This window comes from Amphiura filiformis, chromosome 20 (genome assembly GCF_039555335.1).
Source record: "Amphiura filiformis chromosome 20, Afil_fr2py, whole genome shotgun sequence".
Taxonomy (NCBI): domain Eukaryota; kingdom Metazoa; phylum Echinodermata; class Ophiuroidea; order Amphilepidida; family Amphiuridae; genus Amphiura; species Amphiura filiformis.
Window position 1 is genome coordinate 8,379,016 of NC_092647.1, and position 22,290 is coordinate 8,401,305.

A 22,290-nucleotide genomic window follows, 5' to 3' on the forward strand; every position below is an offset into this window, starting at 1 on the left:
AACATATATAGGATGTTGGCTTACCATGCAAGAGCAAGATTATAACCTTTCTGATCTTACAAATTAATATCGCATCGCACATTAAAGACACATAACACATCTGGAAATGTTTGAAGTTGATAATATTATGATAAAGTTTAAATCAGTCCCAGGAAATCAGTACGTTTTACAAATGGGACCAAGTTTCAAAAAGTGAGCCGAGGTGGGGCTTTTTAAACTTGCTGCTTTCTTTACGTTGTCAACGTTTTTTGGTAGATTTTAAGATTGGCGGCTGGTTTACATGTAGTTAATTGTCATGTGTATACTCGATTGTTTATCTTGGTCAGTTAACATCTCTTTAAAATGCTGATAAATCGTGGCTAATTTTCAATTATAAACGTCATATACCGTTGTACCAATGTGTCTCCACTATCCAGTGATACCAAAATAAGTACAAAACATGCCCCATTTAATGTCGCTATGTATAAAAGTATAGGCAAAATTGTTTTTCGGCTATAAATTCTACGACAAGCGATTTTCACCGAATTTTCTCCAAAATATAAAAGGAAACGGCAATTTCAACCTAACTAACAAGTAAAAAGTCAGTAGACCTTGGAATAATTTTACAAGAGCGAAATGAAAATTGTGGCTTTTACAGTGTGCCTCACCACCCCAATGGTGTTCCTCACCACCACCCCCTATTGTCAATTTCGATGGCCGGTTATACCCCGGGTGAGGTGCTTGGTAAAATGTTATCAATAAAATAACCGCAAAAGATGGATCTAAGATTAGCTTAGGTCGTTTGGGCGCAAACACGCGCGTTTATTTATTTATTTATTTATTTATTTATTTATTTATTTATTTATTTATTTATTTATTTATTTATTTATTTATTTATTTATTTATTTATTTATTTATTTATTGCGGATAAGAAACCTTAGGGGTGGGTACAATCCCCCTTCGTAGTTCTGGGTTAAGCACCAAACAATATGAGTTGCTGCAATTGCTCATTCATGCGTTTCAGAGTCTCAGTCAGCTGGACTCTGAAACACATAACTGAAGGGTTAATATAAAAAAAAGGGGCGAAGTGTATTAAATAGACCCAGCACACCCTCAAAATGTCCATCATTTACAGTCTTTGCGAAATAATGAGACTTATGAGGTTGTTCGAAGATTATGACTGAGGTTAAGAAGGTTGCCAAGGCTGTTCAAATGGTTGAGGATGGGATGACTCAGAGGCAAGTGGCTGAAAAGAATGGGATTGGCACAGATTGTCGTTATCATGGTTGTGCAGAGGTACTGGCGAGTACCCTAGGAGGACAGCTGGACAAGGTCACTCTTGGGCCACAACCTTTCCTCAGGACCGTAACCTGAGAATTCTTACCCTCAGAAACCAATTGCACACAGCGGTCCAACTGCCTGTTGCCTTCCACACTGCCACAAGTGTGACTAGACCATTCGCACACGTCTTCACAGTCTTTATGCCAGAAGAGTAGTTGTGGTACATGCCCCGTCTGTACACAGAGCCGGATTTAACTTTGTCTATGCTCAATGAGCATTGCTCATGTGGACTGGCAGGTCAGACACTGGACTTACGTCCTCTTTACCGCCGAGTCAAGATTTTGTGTCTCGACTTATGATAGACGTGTCCAATCTGGAGATAGAGAGGGCAGCGTTTGGACGCGGAACACATGGTGGAACACGATCAACTTAGCAGTGGCTCAGTAATGGTCTGGGGAAGGAATCAGCATTGAGGGCCCTTTCCTAGGGTGTGATTAATGTACAGCGCTACATCAATAAAAATTCTTCTTCCCAATACGCTGGTGCTTTGACTAACTGACTTATCTGCACAGGACGTTGTGACCCTTTGCCCCTGCCGAGTAAGCCTCCTCCATTCAAATCTGTCTGCTGTTTGTGTCTTTGCTTCTTGTGGGTTCATTCCCAGGTCCCTCTGAATTTAGTCCTTCCATCTGGTTGGTGGACGACCTGGTGGTATTTTCTTGCTGAAGTCATTAATATAGGCTTGGTGGGAAAGCCGATGTTGAGGCACGCTGGTGCAGGGTAAAGAACTTGACAGTGCCAGTCCGCACAGAGCTGTGGGCAAGGCATTCAGTGCATGGAGTGGTCAGCTCAATACCAGGGTCTGAATCCCACTGAACATTAATTTTGTGCAACCAGCTTTAGCGTACAGTTCGAAGTCAGCCACGCCCTCCGTAGACAGTGGAAGCTCTCAATGAAGCCCTTCTTAGTCGGGTTATATAAAGGGTATAAAAATAACATTCAAAAAATCATTTTGAAAACTTGGTGCAAAACCTTCCAAACAAAATGTTATTTAAGTGTTGACAAAATGTTTGTTCAATATATTTTACAATAACGTTTTAAAAACGTTTTCATGACCTTTATATAACCCGACATTTAAATGTTATTAAAACGTTTTGAATAAACGTTTAAGGGGGTACTACACCCCTCGAAAATTTGTGTCTATTTTTTCATTTTTCTCAAAAACTAATAACACAGTGGTAACAAAAGTTATGTATATTATAGGGGCAAGGAATCCAATTACTACACTGAATTTCAGTGACCCAAGGCAAGCGGTTCGTTATTTATGATAAAAAATAAGGTACCGCTAGGATGTACCTCATTTCCTATCATATATACTGAACCGCTTGTCTTGAGTCACTGAAATTTCAGTGTAGTAATTGGATTCCTTGCCCCAAAAATATACATAATTTTTGTTACCAGTGTGTTATTATTTTTTGAGAAAAATGCAAAAAATAGCCACAAATTTACCACAGGGGTGTAGTACCCCGTTAAAGAACAATTTTGTGTTTGCTGGAGACCAAGAGGGCATTTGTAGACTCATCAAACACTAAAACCTAGACTCATTGTGAAAGAGAAAAGGAGTCCAGTGTCTGACCTGCCAATCCACATGGGTGTTGGCAAAGTTTTGCATGGCTGTGTGATACACTACAGTCAGAACAGCACTACACCATTTCCATACGTCTTCACAGTATAGGTTTTGACTATTCATTATATCAATGATCATTCATATATTTTGTATAATCTAATGCTTGCTTAATCTTGCTTAATAATTAATCATGCAGTACTATATTGTATTATCATTATTATTATTAGTGTTATTATTATTATTATCATCATCATTATTATTATTATTATTATTATTATTATTATCATTACTGCCATTTAAAATGTAGTCTGCTTAAGCATGCATTATTATATTACTGTATTAACTTACATTATATTGATTTAATCGTAACTACTTGATTATACTATTGATTCCTGATTGTATTTAATATTCTAGCTTCATATATTTTTGTATTACTTTGTTGACTTTTATGTATTACATGCATTTTGATGATTGATAAAAATAAAATATGAATGAATGAATAGGTCTTCATCCCAAGAATTTGGGATGAAGACCAATACTGTGAAGACGTATGAAAATGGTGTGGTTACAAACTTGCGCTCTTGTGACATTACGCAGTTGTGGCATTGGGGTCTTCAAGATCTATTGGAGACGTTTGAAGGTAGGAAAATATATTATAAAGTATATTATTTTATCGGGTATAACACTTAGTTCAATTGTGTGCGAGGCCGAGACTGCGATCAAGACTTACGATGATTTATCGGCGACAGCTCTACCGCCACAACCGGTAAGCTTAACAGTTGGTTACCCCAATCAATGCCGCTTGTGCTTGCATGGGGCCAGTAAGCGGAATATTCCCTGTGTACATGGTCATGATAGTGACGGTATGCACACATGCATGTATTGTATATGTAACATGATACACAATATAGCCTACATGCACAAATTAAGCTTACCGGCACGGTGGTGGTAGTTGTCGCCGAGAAATCATCGTAAGTCTTGATCGCAGTCTCGGCCTCGCACACAATTGAACTAAGTGTTATACCCGATAAAATGATATACTTTATAATATATTTTCCATACTTTACCCAACTTTATTGGCGGGAAAAGAATGTTCTTTACCAAGGTTGGTAAACTTTTAACCAACATTGGTAATTTTGAACTCTGAATTTACCCAACCTATGTAAATACCATATTGACAGGTTTGACCATCCATGTATTAAACTGTATTTTGCCCAACTTCAAGAATCTTAACCATTGTTGGGCATTTGTTAACCAACTGTTTCCTACCCATCCATTTTTTATCCAATGTTCTGAGAGTGTGTGATTCTGTGTTATGAATATCGTGTACGCGGTAGACTAATGTTTCCATCGTAATAATTAAACGACGGTCATGACCATGACGGTTCCTGCGTTTTATTCCAAATCTTGGATTTTGACAAAACTACAGCAACTAAATGTCTTGATTTTTGGAGGGTAAGTTAGTTTATATTGAAGGCGTCCTCCTCAGCAAATGTTACAATTATGACTTGAAAAGTTTCCAGGGCAAAAGTCTCATCCTTTAACTTTATGATTAAAGTTGCCCAAAAATGTGGGGGAATTTGGTATCATTGTACCCCATCTAAAAACATGTTGGGGTCATTTCCCCTGTCCCTCCCTCTTGACACCTATGATATGAGAAATATTTATTTAAGTTCTATACCACTTTTGTGATAGTCACGTTTCAGCGTTAATGGGGTAAATAGTCTTGACATCGCTAATCACGTAACATATAAACGAAACCGAGATAAAAATTTATCACACGTTTTTTTTTTTATAATCACGTGATATCCTTTGTAAAATAAACAGATGTAAACGATCAGGAAATGTTCCTGATTATCGATATCGTTTACCATGTTTACCCCATCTACGACTGAGGCGTGCCAATTAGAATATGATTATGACTATTGTGAACAACTTCATAATTCCTGTAACAAAACGTGGAAAATAAAACGACTATTGACTTTCGGCTTTTGACTTTACGTTTTAATTTCTGCTTTTAATAATACAGCAATTATTCTTAATCATGATCATGATTATGAATACTTATCACACTTATGTACAGATTATATTATTGAAATCGTTTTATTCTATTATTTACATAATAATCACCATAATCTCTAGTTTCGATTTAATTTGCTCTCTTAAAAAGTGTCTAACTTGTTTCGACTCAATTTCTTATAAAATAACATCCTTCACGACTTCTAAATTACAAGATTTGACTTGTAAAATTGGACCCATTCTGTCTTTAAATTAACAACGAATGGACATAATTTTGACTAGAAATCGTGCGGGATCTTTACGATTTTAGAAATCTGCAGCCAAAGCAAAATACACTTTGAAGTCTGAAAGCATATGAAAAGGCCTATACATTGAAGCATGCAAACTCAAAAACAATATAAATATCTGTTATAATTACAAGCGTACAGTTTGATCAGCTCGTGATCGGCGGGCCTTATAACATCGCGGATTAATATCAATTTTCTTTTGAGATTTATCTTGTGACAACTCGTCAGAAATATCATGAACTTAACTTCATATATAAATGGCCTACTTTTTTTAACAAACACAATATAGACCAGACAGGTCAACTATATCACTCTTAATGTGGGTCTATTTTTCGGCGTAGTGGTAAAAGCCTAACATTTACCGCCGATTACGAGCTGATCAGAGTACATGTATAGAGAAAACCTAAATATTGCTGAGTGGTCTAGCAGAGATCTGGTGGTTTAGTAACGATCTATATGTAATTAAGATGACTCAACGCTTTCTTTGCACTTAACCTAGCCCTATAACTATAGGGCATAATTTACGACCTAATTTCTCGTATGCATTATACATACTTATGTTTCTTGCTATACGCTGACAATGGCTTCAAATAAAACAATAAAATGCGAATATGAATGTTAATAACAAGCGACGAGACTGATAAACGTTCGTATTACAAACATGTGATCTTTCAAAAATACTTTAATATGTTAACATGACATGTTTTTGTACCATCTCTTAAACGAGGGGTTTTATTTGATTTGTTTTATTTCGCTTTGTTTACTTCCTGTAATTATCTATAACTATAAAAATGGGGGTCATCATTTTGACAACCAAAATGTATCATTTCACACCTTTTCGTGGTCAAACAAGAAAAATAAATAGTAACAATATTGTAAGTGCTTTTAGTTTTGCTGTTGCGTCTATCGTAAGTGTTACTTAAGTGTTGCACTTACGATAGTCTTATATTCTGCTAAGCGTAGAATGCAAGACAATCACATACAATAGTCTTATACCGCAACAGCAAAGCTGAAAGCACTTACGATGTCTTATTTTATTTATTAAAACCCCACCATTACATTTCTCAGAACTAAATAACTTCTGATCTTAACACAAAATTAAGACGTAGTTTAGGTAGGATGATAACAAGTACGGATGACTTTCGACAAAATATTTTATGTGGGTCCAATTGGATCAGAAATTTGAGTCCTACTTTGTATAGGATTCTAGACAATTTGACTAAACAATTTTTCACCCTCAATACTGAACGGTATTTATGAATAAACCCCCAAAATTGACGGCTTTCTTTGGTCAATTATAGTCCTTGATAGCCTAAACGAATATGACAAAATATTATAATAAATGCGCAATTCAGACATTTGCTCATCGAAAAAGGTAGTACATGCATATAAAAAAATAACACTGAACGATTTTATAATATATGATGATTTCATTACTAAAGTACTCGTGTTGTTATTGTGGACAGTTATAAATTATAATGTGTAATACCACTCTATTGTTCATTATTTAAACTGTTCAAGTTTTGGTTATTTAGGATCTTTAGTTTGTGTCCACTCCATAGTGAAGCACACCTTGCAAAGTGCAGTTTCATGTATTCCAAACCTGTAGAACAGATGTATTACGTGTGACACCCACCAGCAATAACCCTTCTGTCTATTTGTAATCCCATCCTATACTATGCTCACGGTACTAATAACGGTGCATAATCATTATGACGATGGTTGAATTTCGTTGTAATTTATTCGTGGTCCCGGTATTGAGGCTGAAACATAAAATGCAGCAAACAATAAATAATGTAGTTGATTAACTTATAGACGAATTCAAATACACGCATTCCTACACCTGACTAGCAGCCTTTAGTTGGGTAGCCGTCGGCTACAATGCACTCAAAATGTGAAATGATTCGGCCTTGGCGGAAATTTTAAACTGCATTCCATCACCCGTTTTACACCTTCCGCGAAAACACAGGTAGACAAAAGAATAACACAATACAGTTCCCTTCGACAAAACACACATCATGGTCTATTCGTTGTTGAAGTGACATAATAATCGGATTAACTATACGCGGTATCTATGCATTGATGTACTTGCGAACAAAAGGACTATGTATATGAATAGATGCGACGGGATTACCTGCGGAATTATTTCCATTATATATATTATTAGCTATTATTCTATTAACCCTCCTCGTCCTTGCATCTTCTCTAGGTGTTAGGCGGCTTTTATTTGCACAATCGGACGCTCAAAACACCAGGTTGGTGCTAGCGGCTACCCAAAGATGTCCGACCAAATCCTGACCATGACTTGGCTACTTGGATTCGTCTATATGTTAGAGATAGAGTCCAACCTATGCATTGAACCATAGATGCAAAGAACAGGGATAAAGACCTGGATCGTAATTCTATAGAATATTCATATCATGCTGATCACTCGCACCTGTTAGATTAGTATCTTTAAAAAGAGTGGAATTGTATTCAATCTATGATTGCAGACAGACACATGTGATGAGTGCAACCTGCTTGTAGTGCCGTGTGATATATTCAAAAATTGTATTCATCTATTGCTATGGTAGTTAATCCGATTATTACGTCACTTCTACGTCGAATAGAGCGAGGGAAGCTTATAAGTGTGTTTTTCATACACTCCATGTAGTGAGGTACGCCTATTTAATAATGTAGAAATCTTCACTTCGTAATCCTCGCTCGTTTCTCGCTTTGTCATTTTCCTCGGTTTGTATGCGTAGATCTTTCACAATTCCTCGCTTTGAACGGGCACTCCAACACTAGTGTACACGTACCTTTTTACAATTTTGATAAGATTTGAACAGAAACGAAACACTTGCAAACCATTTTACATTATGCTAATTTCGAATCAATTAATTTGCACTTACAGTATTGACCAAACATTTATAGCAGAAGCTCTCATTTTTGTTTATCAATTGATTTATTCAAACATCATATGAGTGAAGTAAGGCACATGACTATTACTGCCTGAGAAATGTGTCGGCAAGAGAATATTGCATGTAATTATAAAAGAATATTAAATGGAAATTGCAAAAAAGTGATCTATCGAAATCACTGTGACGGATATGAATGTTGCATATGAGCTATTTCTAGTATAACCGGAAATGATTTCATGAATTAATTAGATTCAAAACATGAAATGCATATTTGTAATTAATTGATATTGATTAGGTTGAAATATCACCAAATATTCATAGTTTCATATTGATTTGATATTCGTGAAAACGGCAGTTGTTTTTTGATCGAAACACATTCATAGGTAGTGTCGGATAATATCAAACTTTTAAATTACGCTTTCAAGGTGAATACAAACACATTGCATCAATGGTGGTGGGTTTTTTTTATAGTCACACGCTCACTAATATTCTCTCTATACACGGCACATATTTTGCACAACATGGATTATGTGAACTATATTATGTAAAAGCAGGCCACTGACCACTAAAAAATGAAATTTCTTGTTGAAAGTAGCGGGGGTTTATTACATTGGGTTTATGAAAAGGCCTCGTGATCCATTTAGTCATTACCAAACATGAACTGCATTGAACATTGTCTGACCTGTTTGCAGTGTGCCTAGACAGTGACTATTCAGTGCCTTTCTCACATCTTCCTTACGTTATATAATGTTTAAGTGAATTACCTGCTGGCCAACAAGTCTGGTGGCTACCTCTTCCAATACAATAGCACATGTATCAGAATATCCGCCAATCGCCCTGGTAGACCTCATGGCAACGTCGTCTACAGCTCTCTTTTTAAGAAGACCCAATTGTTGAGCTATTGTCTTGTCCACTCTCTTATCAATAGCAGTCTCCAGTGCTGAATGTGTATCCCTCTTTCTCTTCGGAAGGCCGAGAGCCTGTGCCAATTTGGTGTTGACCGGTGAATCGACCAATACATCTGATACGTCACGTTTACGCATTGGCAGTAACTGCATAGCACCTACTGTTAATTGGAAGAGACGAAAGTATGGAAACAATTAGCCCCACATCCAAGCGATACTTAATGTAAAGAGTTAAGAATATGTGGTGTTTTTTTACCGAAAAGTTTCACTGAAAATCAAAGACGTTATAACTTTGAACTACATTAATTGCAAACGTTGTATTTGCAGCGAAGAAGAAATTTCATATGAAAGATCAAAATTCACTTAAATTCATGAGATAATGTTTAGGGAATGCATCACCGACTTTCTTAAAGTATACCCACGAAACAATCCTCTTGCATGGACATTTAAGAAAGTATACCCACGAAACAATCCTCTTGCATGGACATTTAAGAAAGTATACCCACGAAACAATCCTCTTGCATGGACATTTGTCAAAAAAAGAAATATATCATTGTATCAAATTAAAAAAAGCAATAAAATACAAATATTTGAAAAGATCAGAAAGTTTATTCTAAAGCTATCTTTCCTATTTTGCCAACGTTTTTGCTACGATCTTCAATTTAATTGGCATTATTAAATAATTGAGTAGGACCAGTTAAATCATACATTAGGAAACGAACTTGGAAAACCTTCTGTTAATAAAATACTATGCTGAGCCACCAGCCTGGGTGGCTCACGCTCCAGTAATTTCAGATGATTGAGCTCAGTAATACATCAAAGAATGTCTTCCAATTCATGAAAACAAATAGATAATCAGCTTATCGGATTAAAAGCTTAGAGGGAAGATCTTGCTGCTCAGCGAGTGTTTGTAATTATCAGAAGGTTTTCTCTAAATTCATTTTCTGATGAATCAGGTGCTGAGGATGAATTCATCCTGAAACATTTAAATACACTATAATTATGATTCACACATCGTACCCAAATGATAATAGTACATTATATTTTAAAATTACATTAATTACCAGGAATGTTTGTTGTATGTATTAGTAACAAGAAAAAAGAACATTATTCTTACGGTATATGAAGCAACGTAAACATCTTTTAATATTTATTTAAAGATGCGCTCTCAGTGAGTAACACTGCAGACTGCTCATACGATCTGCCCAGATTGCCAAATATTGACGGCTAGTGCACACCATTTACAAAAAGGATTTTACGTGACATTTTAGAAATACAAATTCACAACACCACTGTCAAAACGATGAACTCCAGGAATCCAACCTATCAACAGCATCAAAAGGTGTAAGCTTATTTCCAATGGGGTCCCAATCAATTAAAGCAATGACCGTGAATGAAACCCATACAAAGAAAAAGTACACGGAACGCAGAAGGGAAGATAGAAATAAGCTTACTCCGTAAATGCAGTCAATTCTCAGTAAGATGTGCTGTTTTGGTTAAGGTAATATTTTTGCTCGTCACACACTTGATGATGTGGCAGAACATTCCAGCCCAAAATGGTTTAATAGTAATAGTCTGGAGCAGATAGTATTGAATGTATAATAACATGATTTTGTGTGATAACAATATAATGTATTGAGATCTAAGCTGATTGATATCCTAGGATAGTTCTGAAATCAACATGATTATTGTGGATACTTACAGTTTGACAAGTTTTTATTTTGCTTTCTCCTCTGTGCTCGTTTTTCTAGATCCATGTTACCATTGAGATTCTCTAAAGCTACATGACACAAAGCTCCACATCTATTACTGTAACCTGTCAAAGTAACAAAATACCATTATCAGACTCCTAAACCAAGGCCTAAAGTATTGTATTTGTAACCAAATTTGAGATTTTTAATAAAATATCGGGATGCGAAACTAAATCATTCCACTTTGCACTAAAAATATTGGTATTTGCAAATGGCTAAAATGTCTCATTTGCGCGCCAAATTCTACAGGCTGTTAATAACCAATGATAACATATTGAGCCGATTGACTTCATACGATCGACACAAATTCGTGCGCAACACGCTAGAATGAAATATTTCTTTCATTGTTGTCATTAGTTCGGCTCAAAATTAATGGGTATAGCAGATAGAGAAAATATTTTGTGGGAAAACAAAATAATAAAAATCGATTTTATATTACAATACTGATTTCATATGGATTGCTGTATACAATTTCATGTTTCATTTCAACATTTTGTATGTATGCTGCGATCATTATTAAATATTCAATCGTCTACATTATGTTTTTCCGATATTGTGAAAGAGTATACAAAGAAGTATAAGAATATGTTCAGAAAAATACATATACAACAGAGTAGAGAATGGAAAAAAAAGAGAGGATATAAATAGATGGTGACAGACTTTTGCAGAAATATTTTTGCATGCGGTTGAATTGAAAAGTTTAAAACCACGTAATAAGTAAAGTCAAGAATATTATTATCTTATTAAGTGAAAGGAGTTTCTTTTAAGTTATTATTGATCCATTGCAAAAGACAAGGCACGGTAAACCTCATTTTATACTTTCTGCACAAATTAAGAAAATATTTAAAATATTTTAATTTTATCTATATGCAAAGTTCAATTAATTTCGAGCAATGATTAACAAATTGACTCATATGGCAAAAACTTTGACTAAACTCAATCAGACACACTTGATAACTTTTTGATGGAAACGTTGATGTCAATGCTCTTGTCACCAGATTCATCAAAAGTAGTATGTCACTTACAAGGTCAAATTATTTAATTAATGACTAGAAGTTGGTTTACCATTTATTACTTATTCAATATTCGACACGTCCCATATCACACTCTATTTTTCTAGAGGAGTATTGTAATAAATGTTACATCTTTTAACGTGTTAATGGTATGCCTGTGTCCATGGTGTCGTTATCAATGCATAAAGGATGATTTCATTCTGATGTGTAAAGACAAAGACCCCACAACGACTGTGTGGCGGTCCTTATTCTCTTTTACGCCCTCTGATGATAATAGGATTTGTAATTCTAAAACATGAAAACGAGCGACCTCAGAAAGGGGGATGGGAGAGGGAGAGAGAAAAAGATTTCAAAAGACAGGTAATTTTATAAAGTTAACTTTTGAGGCAGACATTTTCACAATTGACAAACTATCGATAGAAACTCTCAATGTACGAGAGCATTAGATTTTAACGTACAGTTAAGGGCTGGGGTATGAACGTTTGGACAGTATTTATTTTGGGACATTAGAGCACATCAGACATATCGAATTGCATTCTGAATATGAAGAATGTCATTCTGATATCAAATAATTTTGATTTTTTGAAATTCGCAATTTAATACACATTTTATGGCAAATCATTAAATATTGATATTTTTGATATTTAACAGTACTTGAAGTAAACTTAATAAATCTGATGCTTTATACTTAAAGTGTATGTTGGTGGGATGAAAAGCCGACGATCAATTGAAAATTTTGACCTTTCGTATTGAAGATATGGATTTTTTTCCCAAAACACCAAAAAAATTAGGTCTTTTTGGGAAAAAAATCCATATCTTCAATATAAAAGGTCAAAATTTTCAATTGACCGTCGGCTTTTCCTCCCTGCTACATACACTTTAAGAATATATCATTAGATTTATATAATTTACTTCGAGGACTGTTATATATCAAAATTTGAAAAATATCAAATTTTATAATTTGTCATAAAATTTGTATTATATTGTGATTTTTAAAAATGAAAATTATTTGATATCAGAAAGACATGCTTCGTATTCAGAATGCAATTCGATAGGTCTGAGGTGGTCTAATGACCCACAAAAAATACTGTCAAAACGCAATAAACGCTCATTTTGGATCCCTTAAGTCAAAAACTTCAATTTGGTGACCACTCTCTGGCTAGTAAGGTTTGACGATTGATTCGACTTCTATGGACCATTTAGAAAAAAATAGCCACCATGTCCCTAGCGAAAATCCCGGCATTTTTCGCTAGAGGCCAAAATCCAAAATGGCCGCCGCCACCATTTTGAAAATTTAAGTTTTGAACCAGAGCACCTATAATCATGCACAAAGACACTTTTTCGGATATGTCGAGTACAAGGATTCCGATTCTGACATTACTTTGACATTACGACCTCATTTTTACCCAGAAATCCAAGATGGTGGCCGTCGGCGCCATCTCGAAAAAATAAGTTTTGAACTATTAGAGTATTAATGTACTTACTATTGCCAAATCTGATGCATTTTGCCAATATATCTTTTGCGCATGACACGTCATCTTCGTCTTGACATTCGTAGCTATCGGCTAATACTGAAAGAAAAACAAATGAAACAAAATGGTAGCCATTGTTCCCTTGGCATAACGCCTCGCTATATACAACGTAACTTTTGATTGTGAAGTACACACCAATTATATCCAACTTATGTTTCAATATAGTGCTGATGTCTGGTGGTACCTCGGACATTAAAAACATAAAGGCTTTTTTATATACATTCAATACAAACATACTGGGTATTTGCAAGAACCAATATAGTGTAAGATTTGCTGAAGAGTACCCCCTGTTTTTAGTCCATATTCTGATTTTTACACCCGTACTTTAATGCACTTTAATATCAGATTCACCGATATATTCATTAACGACCTGGGCACTAGAATGAAATAGTGATTTTCTTCAATCATGTCAATTATACCTCATTATTTTCGGTTCCAAATTAAAAGGGCATATAATTTGACAGTGAAAACTAATATATTGTGCTTTTTTAATCAATTTTTTCAGCAATCTTACAGTTTTGCTTTGAATGAATCCATTAATGAATTGCTTGAAAAGTAGTTTGATTGTATAAGGTGTTTGTTTTTCAACAACAACAGCAGACAAATGAAGTTTTTACATAAGAAGCTTACCTTCAGAAAATAGCGCAAATACATAACCCGCTAATCAATGATATTAAAATGCTTTTACCAAAACCCAGCACCAAAAAAATATAACTTTTTTAAAACGTTTTTACATATCTAAGAAGTTTACCTTCAGAAAAAATACAATATAAAACCCCAGCAAACACAAATATTTAAAAAACGTTTTAAACAAGTTATATTTTTGGTGTTTGGTTTTGGTAATTCTGGTAACATTAATCGTCGGGTTATATAAAGGAAAACGTTTTGCATGAAAATACACTACAACAATATTTTTAAAAGGTTTTCTAAATGTTATTGTAAAATATTTTTGGCAAACATTTTTCGCCAAATATTTTATCAACACTTAAAAAACATTATGTTAGAATATTTGCAGTAAGTTATCAAAAAATATTTTGAATGTTATGAAAATGTTTTATACCCTTTATATACCCTTTATATAACCCGACATTTAAACGTTTTCTTGCAACATTTTCTAACCTTTTGCGAATGATTCACACAAAACGTTTTGTTTGCGGGGACGATGAATAATCTTATCATAAAGAAAATAAATGTCGAGCAAAATGTCAAGATTTAGTTGAAAATATATCACAATTTTTATTCAATATCTTAATCTTCGTTTGGTCGGTTAAGTTTTCAAAGTCTAAACAGCTTATATCAATTTATGAATACACATCGGCATACAGTGCTGATGTCTGGTGGTACCTCGGACATTCAGCGTTGAACAAATCAACCATATAACGGTTGAAATAAACATAAAGGCTTTTCATATAATTATCAAGTCAAGTCAAGTCAAGTTAAACTTTATTAATCCATTTCTGGAAATTACATGCACAAGAGATCATAAACAAACTACATTAGAAAACAGCCATAATACAAAAAACAGAAATTATAAGCAAACTGAAATTCAAGGGCACTCCTAGAAATGGTATGAAAACATAAATTAACGATGGAACTTGGAGATATGATAAAATTATAAATTCAATGCAAACATACTTGGCTATAGTGTGCTGAAGAGTACCCCTATTTTTAGTTCAAATTCTGATTTTTACACAATATTTTTTATAGTGTACTTTATTGAACTAATCAGATTCACCGATATATTCATTAACGACCTGAGCGCTGGAATGAAATAGTGATTTTCTCTAATTATATCTCATTATGTTCGGTTTAAAATTAATAGGGCATATAATTTGATGGTGAAAACTAATATATTGTGTTTTTTAATCAATTTTTAATGAATCTTACAATACTGCTTTGAATGAACAACAGCAGGCAAAATATAGACGTTTTACATAATGTAGCGCAAATACAATACCGCTGAATAATCTTATATTTAACAAAATAAATGTCGATCAAAACAACAACAACATTCAATTGAAAATAGCTCACAACTTTTTATTCAACATCTTAACCTACGTTTGGTCGGTTGGTGTTTTCAAAGTCTAAACAACTTATGTCCAACTTATGTTTCAATACACATCGGCCATACAATGCTGATGTCTGATGGTACCTCGGATATTAAAGGATATTAAAAATATAAAGGCTTTTTTTGTGTACATTCAATACAAACATACTGGTATTTGCCAAAAAAAAAAATAAGGGAAGATTTGCTGAAGAGTACCCCTATTTTTGAGTCCAAGTACTGATTTTTACACAATATTTTTTATAGTGTACTTTAATGAACTAATCAGATTCATCGATATATTCATTAACGATATAGGCGCTGGAATGAAATAGTGATTTTTTAAAATTATACCTCATTATGTTCGGTTCAAAATTAGAAGGGCATATTCTTTTCTCTGACCAGAGTAATCTGACAGTGAAAACTAATATATTGTGCTTTTATAATAAATTTGTCTTATCTTACAGTCTTACAATCTTACAATCTTACAGTTCGTCGGCTGTATTCCATAGTGGCGTATAGTGATTTTGGTCATTTTTTTGAAAATTGGCACATATGTTTTTAATAATGTTCTCTTTCATTTTTTCTAAGTCTCATCAGTCATAATTAGCTAATTAATTAGTAATTAATTAATTAAATGTGGCGTATAGTTACAAAGTGACATTTTTCGTATTCCATAGTGGCGTATCGACCATACGCCACTTTTTATACACATTTTATAATTATGAAATATCGGCAAAAATGAGAAACATCGTATGTCATAGTGGCGTACACGTATCGGACCTATACGCCACTATGGAATACGAACGACGAAAAGTAACGCCATAGGGATTACACGGCGACCGAGGTGGCGTACGGTTAACGTTAGGTTAGGGTATTGCGTTTTGTTTGTTTTCCATAGTGACGTATAGTTTTATTTTCAGCTTGCCAGCAATAGTATGTATTTATTTCTTTTGAAAAATATATAACAATAAAATCTATTTAGTTTACTACAGAAATTTCACATCATTTACAAAATATAATAAATGTCTGATTTACACAACTCGATTTTAAATTGCCATTTCTTCAAACCCGATTTTCTCGAAAAGTTGTTTATTCGCATCGCCCCACTATACGCCACTATGGAATACGGACGACGAGTTTTGCTTTGAATGAATCCATTAGTGAATTGCTTGAAAAGTAGTTTGATTGTATAAGGTGTTTGTTTTTCAGCAACAACAGCAGACAAATGAAGTTTTGACATATCTATGAGGCCGTCAGAAAATAGCGCAAATACAATAACGCTGAATAATCTTACCATAAACAAAATAATGCCAAGCAAACAATCAACATTCAGTTGACAATAGCTCACAATTTTTATTCAAAGTCCAAACAACTTATGTCCAACTTCTGTTGCAATACACATCAACCATACAGTGTTGATGCCTCGTGGTACCTTGGACATTCAATGTTACAAGCAACCAACTAATACAGTTGAAATAAACATAAAGGCTTTATTATATATGCATTCAATACTAACATTTTACAATAAGCAATATTTTTTTGAAGCAGCTCCTTGTATTTGAAATGTTTTGGAGCCATTTTCCGCAAGCATATTATCAAAATTAATGTTCAACAACAGCATGAAGATTTAAAGAATGACTCCAAACATGTGCCCGTTAATTTCAATAACATCGACGTAGTATTCACAGTAAAATATTCATTTTTATAGGCAACGAATCAATTGACGATCAAAGCCTGAGGGTTTTAAAAAAATCACAAATTCAACATAAGACTTTCTTGTGATTATATAAATTTATACATTTATCAGTAGAGAGAAAAATGTTATTAATAAAATATTCAATTTGCAAAGCATGATTATTTTATGTTCATTATATTACAAGTTTAAAGGCAATGTACTTGACCTTATTGTATATAGGTACTCGGCAATGATTTATTTCTCTACAAAGCAATCACGATGTGACATATTTGATAGTTAATGGCATTTGTAATGTATTTTTCACCTGATCATTATCAGTCATATGACCATAGTTCGTATATACATAAATCCGGGAATGCATTATCACTGCTGGGCACAATAATACGTAATACTACAGCAACCAAAATGCCTTTAATGTGTCCAGACAAAACATCTCACACTTCCTCGGAGCGACGCGATGCTGTAATGTTATTTTCATGATAATGGGACGCATTCACAAACTTGACCAGAGCACTGTAACTCGATGACATTTTGCCTAAATATTTTACAGCTAAAAGCTAGTCACATCAAAAAATTGAAAAGCTATAACATCCCCGAAGCAAGTATCTTATGGAATAAATTCAAGTAATGTACTTCTTATCGCCAATAGCAAAACGTGCAAATCAAACAAAACATTTAGGCGTCCGCTACCTGGAGGTAGGAACCAAACCAATTTGGCAACAGGAATGCGTCAATCATTATTGGTTCAACGTCACTGTAATTTAAGCGTTGGTTCACTTACAAGTACGAGGAGAGAAGATCGAGTTAGTGAATTACAAGGAAGAACATAAAATGACAGAATGTCACTGAAATGGGTGTGAGAAAAGCCACGGTGTTCAGGTGTTTGGCATTTATTAAGTATCAGATTTGGCCCTTTACTCGCTGCCACAAGCGATTTCTTTTCATTCAATCAGCGTTGCCCGACAAGGAACAGCGAAGTACAGTTTTCATGGAGCAATCGTTCGCCGGTACGCCCGCCAGAGACTGAAGTATAAAAAGGTACTGAAAATGCTCAAGGCTATAATTCGTTCTTATCCTTGCAAATGTTGGCCAAAATTTGATTTTGATGAACAATATTTGTGATTAATAATGTGGCTCTTAGGTAAAAGAATTAGGCAGTTCTGATCCGGGGTTCTGATAATGTGCTCAATTTATTACGTAAGATTCTAAACCATTTACACAGACAAAAATATCAAACGGGTTAAAATAATTTAAGGTAGCATTTCTAAATCTAAGCATTCGAAGTCAAATTTATAGCACTATGGACAATGGTGGATGATCCGGTCTTAAATCGCTGATGCAGCATAATGTAGAAAGGTGGAAATTTGTCGAGTATTGATCCATTCGTTCAGAGTAATCTTGTTAAAGAATATGAGAATTCATCAGATTTTGTCATGTGAAGCGTTATGAAACACTACTGTCCTTTGGGCCCATAATATGAGCTTCCTGTACCCTACAGTCTCCCTGTCTTTTGTGAACCCTTGATATAAGTCTGAGGGTAAGCGACATCAGCATTATCTATAGATTTAGGCGACGCAGGAAGTTGCTTTCCCAACTGAAGCAGCTTCAAGCTATAAAGCTGTTGATAGTTTATCAAAACTGAGCCAATTGGAAGCATTTCTTTAACTACAGGTATATCACAATCTCACTAAATAATTCTTATTATGATTCCTACATTTCATCACCTTGACTGAATATCAGCAGTTTTATATTATCAAGGAGTCATTTTGCCTGTTGGTTTTAACATAAAATTTTGTAATGTGAAGCTTTTACCGGGTATTCGATGTTCATAGTAATTTTGTTGAAGAAGATGATAATTTAGAATATTTTGTCATGTGAAACTGATCAAAACATGTGGGCACATAATCAGTTTCTGCACACTGAAAGCCAAACTGGAGTCAGGGTGACTCTAAAAGCAAAGTCCAGCCACTCTGCGACTCTACATGTATGTCTAAAATGACTCGGTATTGAGAGTCATCTGACTCACTTAAAGAGTCATAATTTATTGACTATGCTGAAGAGTCACCGTTGATGACTCTACACAGGACACAGGAGTCATTTGACTCCCAATATGGAGTCATTTTAGACATATAGAGTCATGTAATGTGAAGTTTTTCCTAAAACTAATGCGCCCAAAACATTACCTTCCTGTACCTTGGAGTTCAATGTATTTTATAAACCCTTGAAATAAATCTGACCGTCGTTTTATCTTTTCTGTTTCTGTTTCGCTTTCGGTTTCAGTTTTCGGTTTCGGTCTTTTTTTGCCTATACAGAAAAGTTGAACGAAGATAATTTCTGTTTTCGGTTTCGGGAGTTACGTTAATTTTTGACATGCAAATGTGAGATGAGAGGGTTGATGCTTATCTAGATAAAAGAAGTGTCTAAATTTTACGGTCGTAAATTCGCGATAAATTGTACGGCTTCAATTGACTTGCGTTGGGTGTATAGGTACTTCCGCCTAGGCGGGAGTGGCTCGTGAAAATAGCTCAGCGTAGAAATATACATTAATCACTAGTAATCAGTGTTGCCAAGAATTACGTAAACTTGTTCGTGCAATCGCGCAAAAATCGGTCATAGGTGCGCTTCAGACTCCTTATTGTACGTGCAATATTGTATGTACAATATTTTTCGTGACGTCAAAAAGTATTGCACGTCCAATAAATATACGTGCCACGACGAGTTGAATCAGATTAAATAACGCGCTATAACCCTGACGGTTCATTGTTTGCTAAATCCAAGCGAGGTCACCCGAAAATCTATGCAAGAGAAATTTCTACTGCTGCTGATGAAAAATCCTAGAGTGCGTTTGGGTTTTTTTCTGCACTTTACCAGTAGGCCTAATAAATTCATTATCAAATAAAAATAAAATAAACATTTAGAGGGAATGTTTTTACTCACTGCTCATCTGATCCACTTTCCCAGGAAACTAAATACCGATACTCCTTAGTTTTATCCCTGACTTTCCAGACATAATTATGAGTAAACATCAAAACAATCAAATATATATACATTCGTTTGCATTTTGTACATTAATATTAATAATGTACAAACATTAAAAAAAGGGGGCCTAAGAGTATGTCTATTTTAATCATATACTAATTCCGCCATGCCCAAACATATTTTATATATGAAATCGTGTAAAAACAGACCACTTGTAAATCTATGGAACCCAAATTCCAATCAAAAATAAAAACAACTTTGTTATCAAATACACTAGGCCTATACATGTGATTACAGGATTTTAATAAATAAATAGATTAACACGGATAACGGACGAGAAATATTTGGCAATACCGCCGGATTTACCACAGAGCCAGTGGATAAAGAAATTAATTAAAATTAAAACAAATTAAATGAGAAAATGAAAGCAAGGACATTTGGTGAATTATTGTTTTAGAATGCGCCGGGAAGGAGTCCTAAATGTTACCCAGGCCCAGGACACTGATTAATGTAAATTCGACCCATAGTTATTTTGTCTACTTTTGCCAGCATTCAACCTGTTCAATGTAATTTATGCCTATTTTCAATAAAATTCCGAAATCTGACGTACGGTAGGCCTATCAACGTTGTATCGTGCACAAATTATGATTCGAGACTATTTCATTTGACACGCTTGTATGGATTTCAAAAGATCGGTCCTATAATAGATATCGAATAGAGAATTACAGCAGGAGGCTTTGAGGATGCCGTAATCCTCTTGACAATCAACCAATCAGAGAGACATATTCAGAAATATGTTCGTATAGCTGAAACTCTTTCAACTCTGAAATATATATTTCAAGTAATCTCGTTTCACATTTAGCAGCACTTTGGCTTGCAATAAAGCCACGAAGGGACGGTAATGCTAATATACGATTTCAGTCAAATATTGGTACAAATATACGATTTCGGTCAACTATTTGGCTATTCTTTGCCCAAAATTATGAAATATTTATTAGTAACAACTCTTAGGAGGGTTTTCGAGTACTTTTAACGAAATAATGAGGTAAAATAAAAGAAAACCCACTTACAATTTCTGACGCTTAACTGTGGTGTTCTAGGGGAATTAAGATATCACAATTAACATGTTTAATTCAAAATCGTTGTCCTACAAGCACATGTTAAATGGCTCGATTCACATTATGTATAAGTTGGGACATTGTCAGATTGTGTGAACATTACAAATACAAACAATAAGGTTGAAAAAAAAAGCCATTTAAAAATGATTTTAAAAGATCGTCTATTTATTTTGTAGCTTACACTGATTAGACCAAATATCTGCCTCTGACGAAAAAAAATGTTTTCCATGCTGATTTGTTTTTGTAACGAGTATATCATTTCAAAAAGAAAGAAATAAAGGCGGATATTACTTTTTAAGATCTCAACGCATTACTATTAATAGGCCTATAATTAATGAAAAAGTATAGAAGGCGTTGCATCCGGGTCTGATGAGGGGGAGGGACACAAGCCGTTTTGGCAGTTTTCCTATGCATTTTCTAAAATTCAGATCAATTGGGGGGCTCCGTGCCCCTATAAAAGCTACGGTTACTGCATTAACACGTTTATGGATGTATTGTGATGATCATAGGTAGGCCTATAACATACACCATCATAACATGCCTCACCGATATCAACATGTAAAAAGGTGTTGCAAATTCATAACACAACGTGTTATAATGTAACAAATGCTATGCCAAAACTTAAAAAATAATAAAATATCAATATCAATAAAATCTAAACCAGAATAAATACATAGGCCTACAAATAATACTTAAGAAACTGACTAAATCAATATATGACTAAATATAAACGAATCTCTAAATCAATTAATCAATCAGTAATCAATCAATCAATAAATAAATAAATAAATAAACAAATAGGCCTAAATAAATAAATCTATAAATAAATAAATAAATGAATAAGAACTGAATGTGCCATTTATATTATCATTGCAATTTTAATATTTTTTATATTAATATCAGTATTAATATTATTAACTTTAAAGGTGCCCATTGATTATGTAATAATTCAAGTACAGTTGAATACAAGAAGACATAAAAGATGTTCATCATTCCGTGCACGAACACTGCACTAAATTTACCACTCTTAGAAATTTGGCAACTCCGTATCAATTAAGCAACCAATGATTGTGGCAAAATATATATTTTCCCGGTACATACTTTTTATTGTACGTGCAATACTTTCTGACGTCACGAAAAATATTGTACATACAAT

General features: G+C 34.3%; 1 protein-coding gene across 1 annotated transcript in view; it reads right to left on the bottom strand.

The window, feature by feature from the left end:
• Window positions 1-4,876: 4,876 nt before the first annotated feature.
• LOC140142633 (uncharacterized) overlaps window positions 4,877-22,290 on the bottom strand; it is a 40,166-nt gene continuing 22,752 nt past the window's right edge. Inside the window, exons 2-5 of the mRNA XM_072164637.1 lie at window positions 13,247-13,333; window positions 10,701-10,814; window positions 8,858-9,159; window positions 4,877-6,956 (exon numbers count right to left, since the gene is read on the bottom strand). Coding sequence (XP_072020738.1) covers window positions 6,933-6,956; window positions 8,858-9,159; window positions 10,701-10,814; window positions 13,247-13,333 — 527 coding nt within the window. The 3' untranslated portion in view covers window positions 4,877-6,932. The remainder of the gene's footprint in view (window positions 6,957-8,857; window positions 9,160-10,700; window positions 10,815-13,246; window positions 13,334-22,290) is intronic.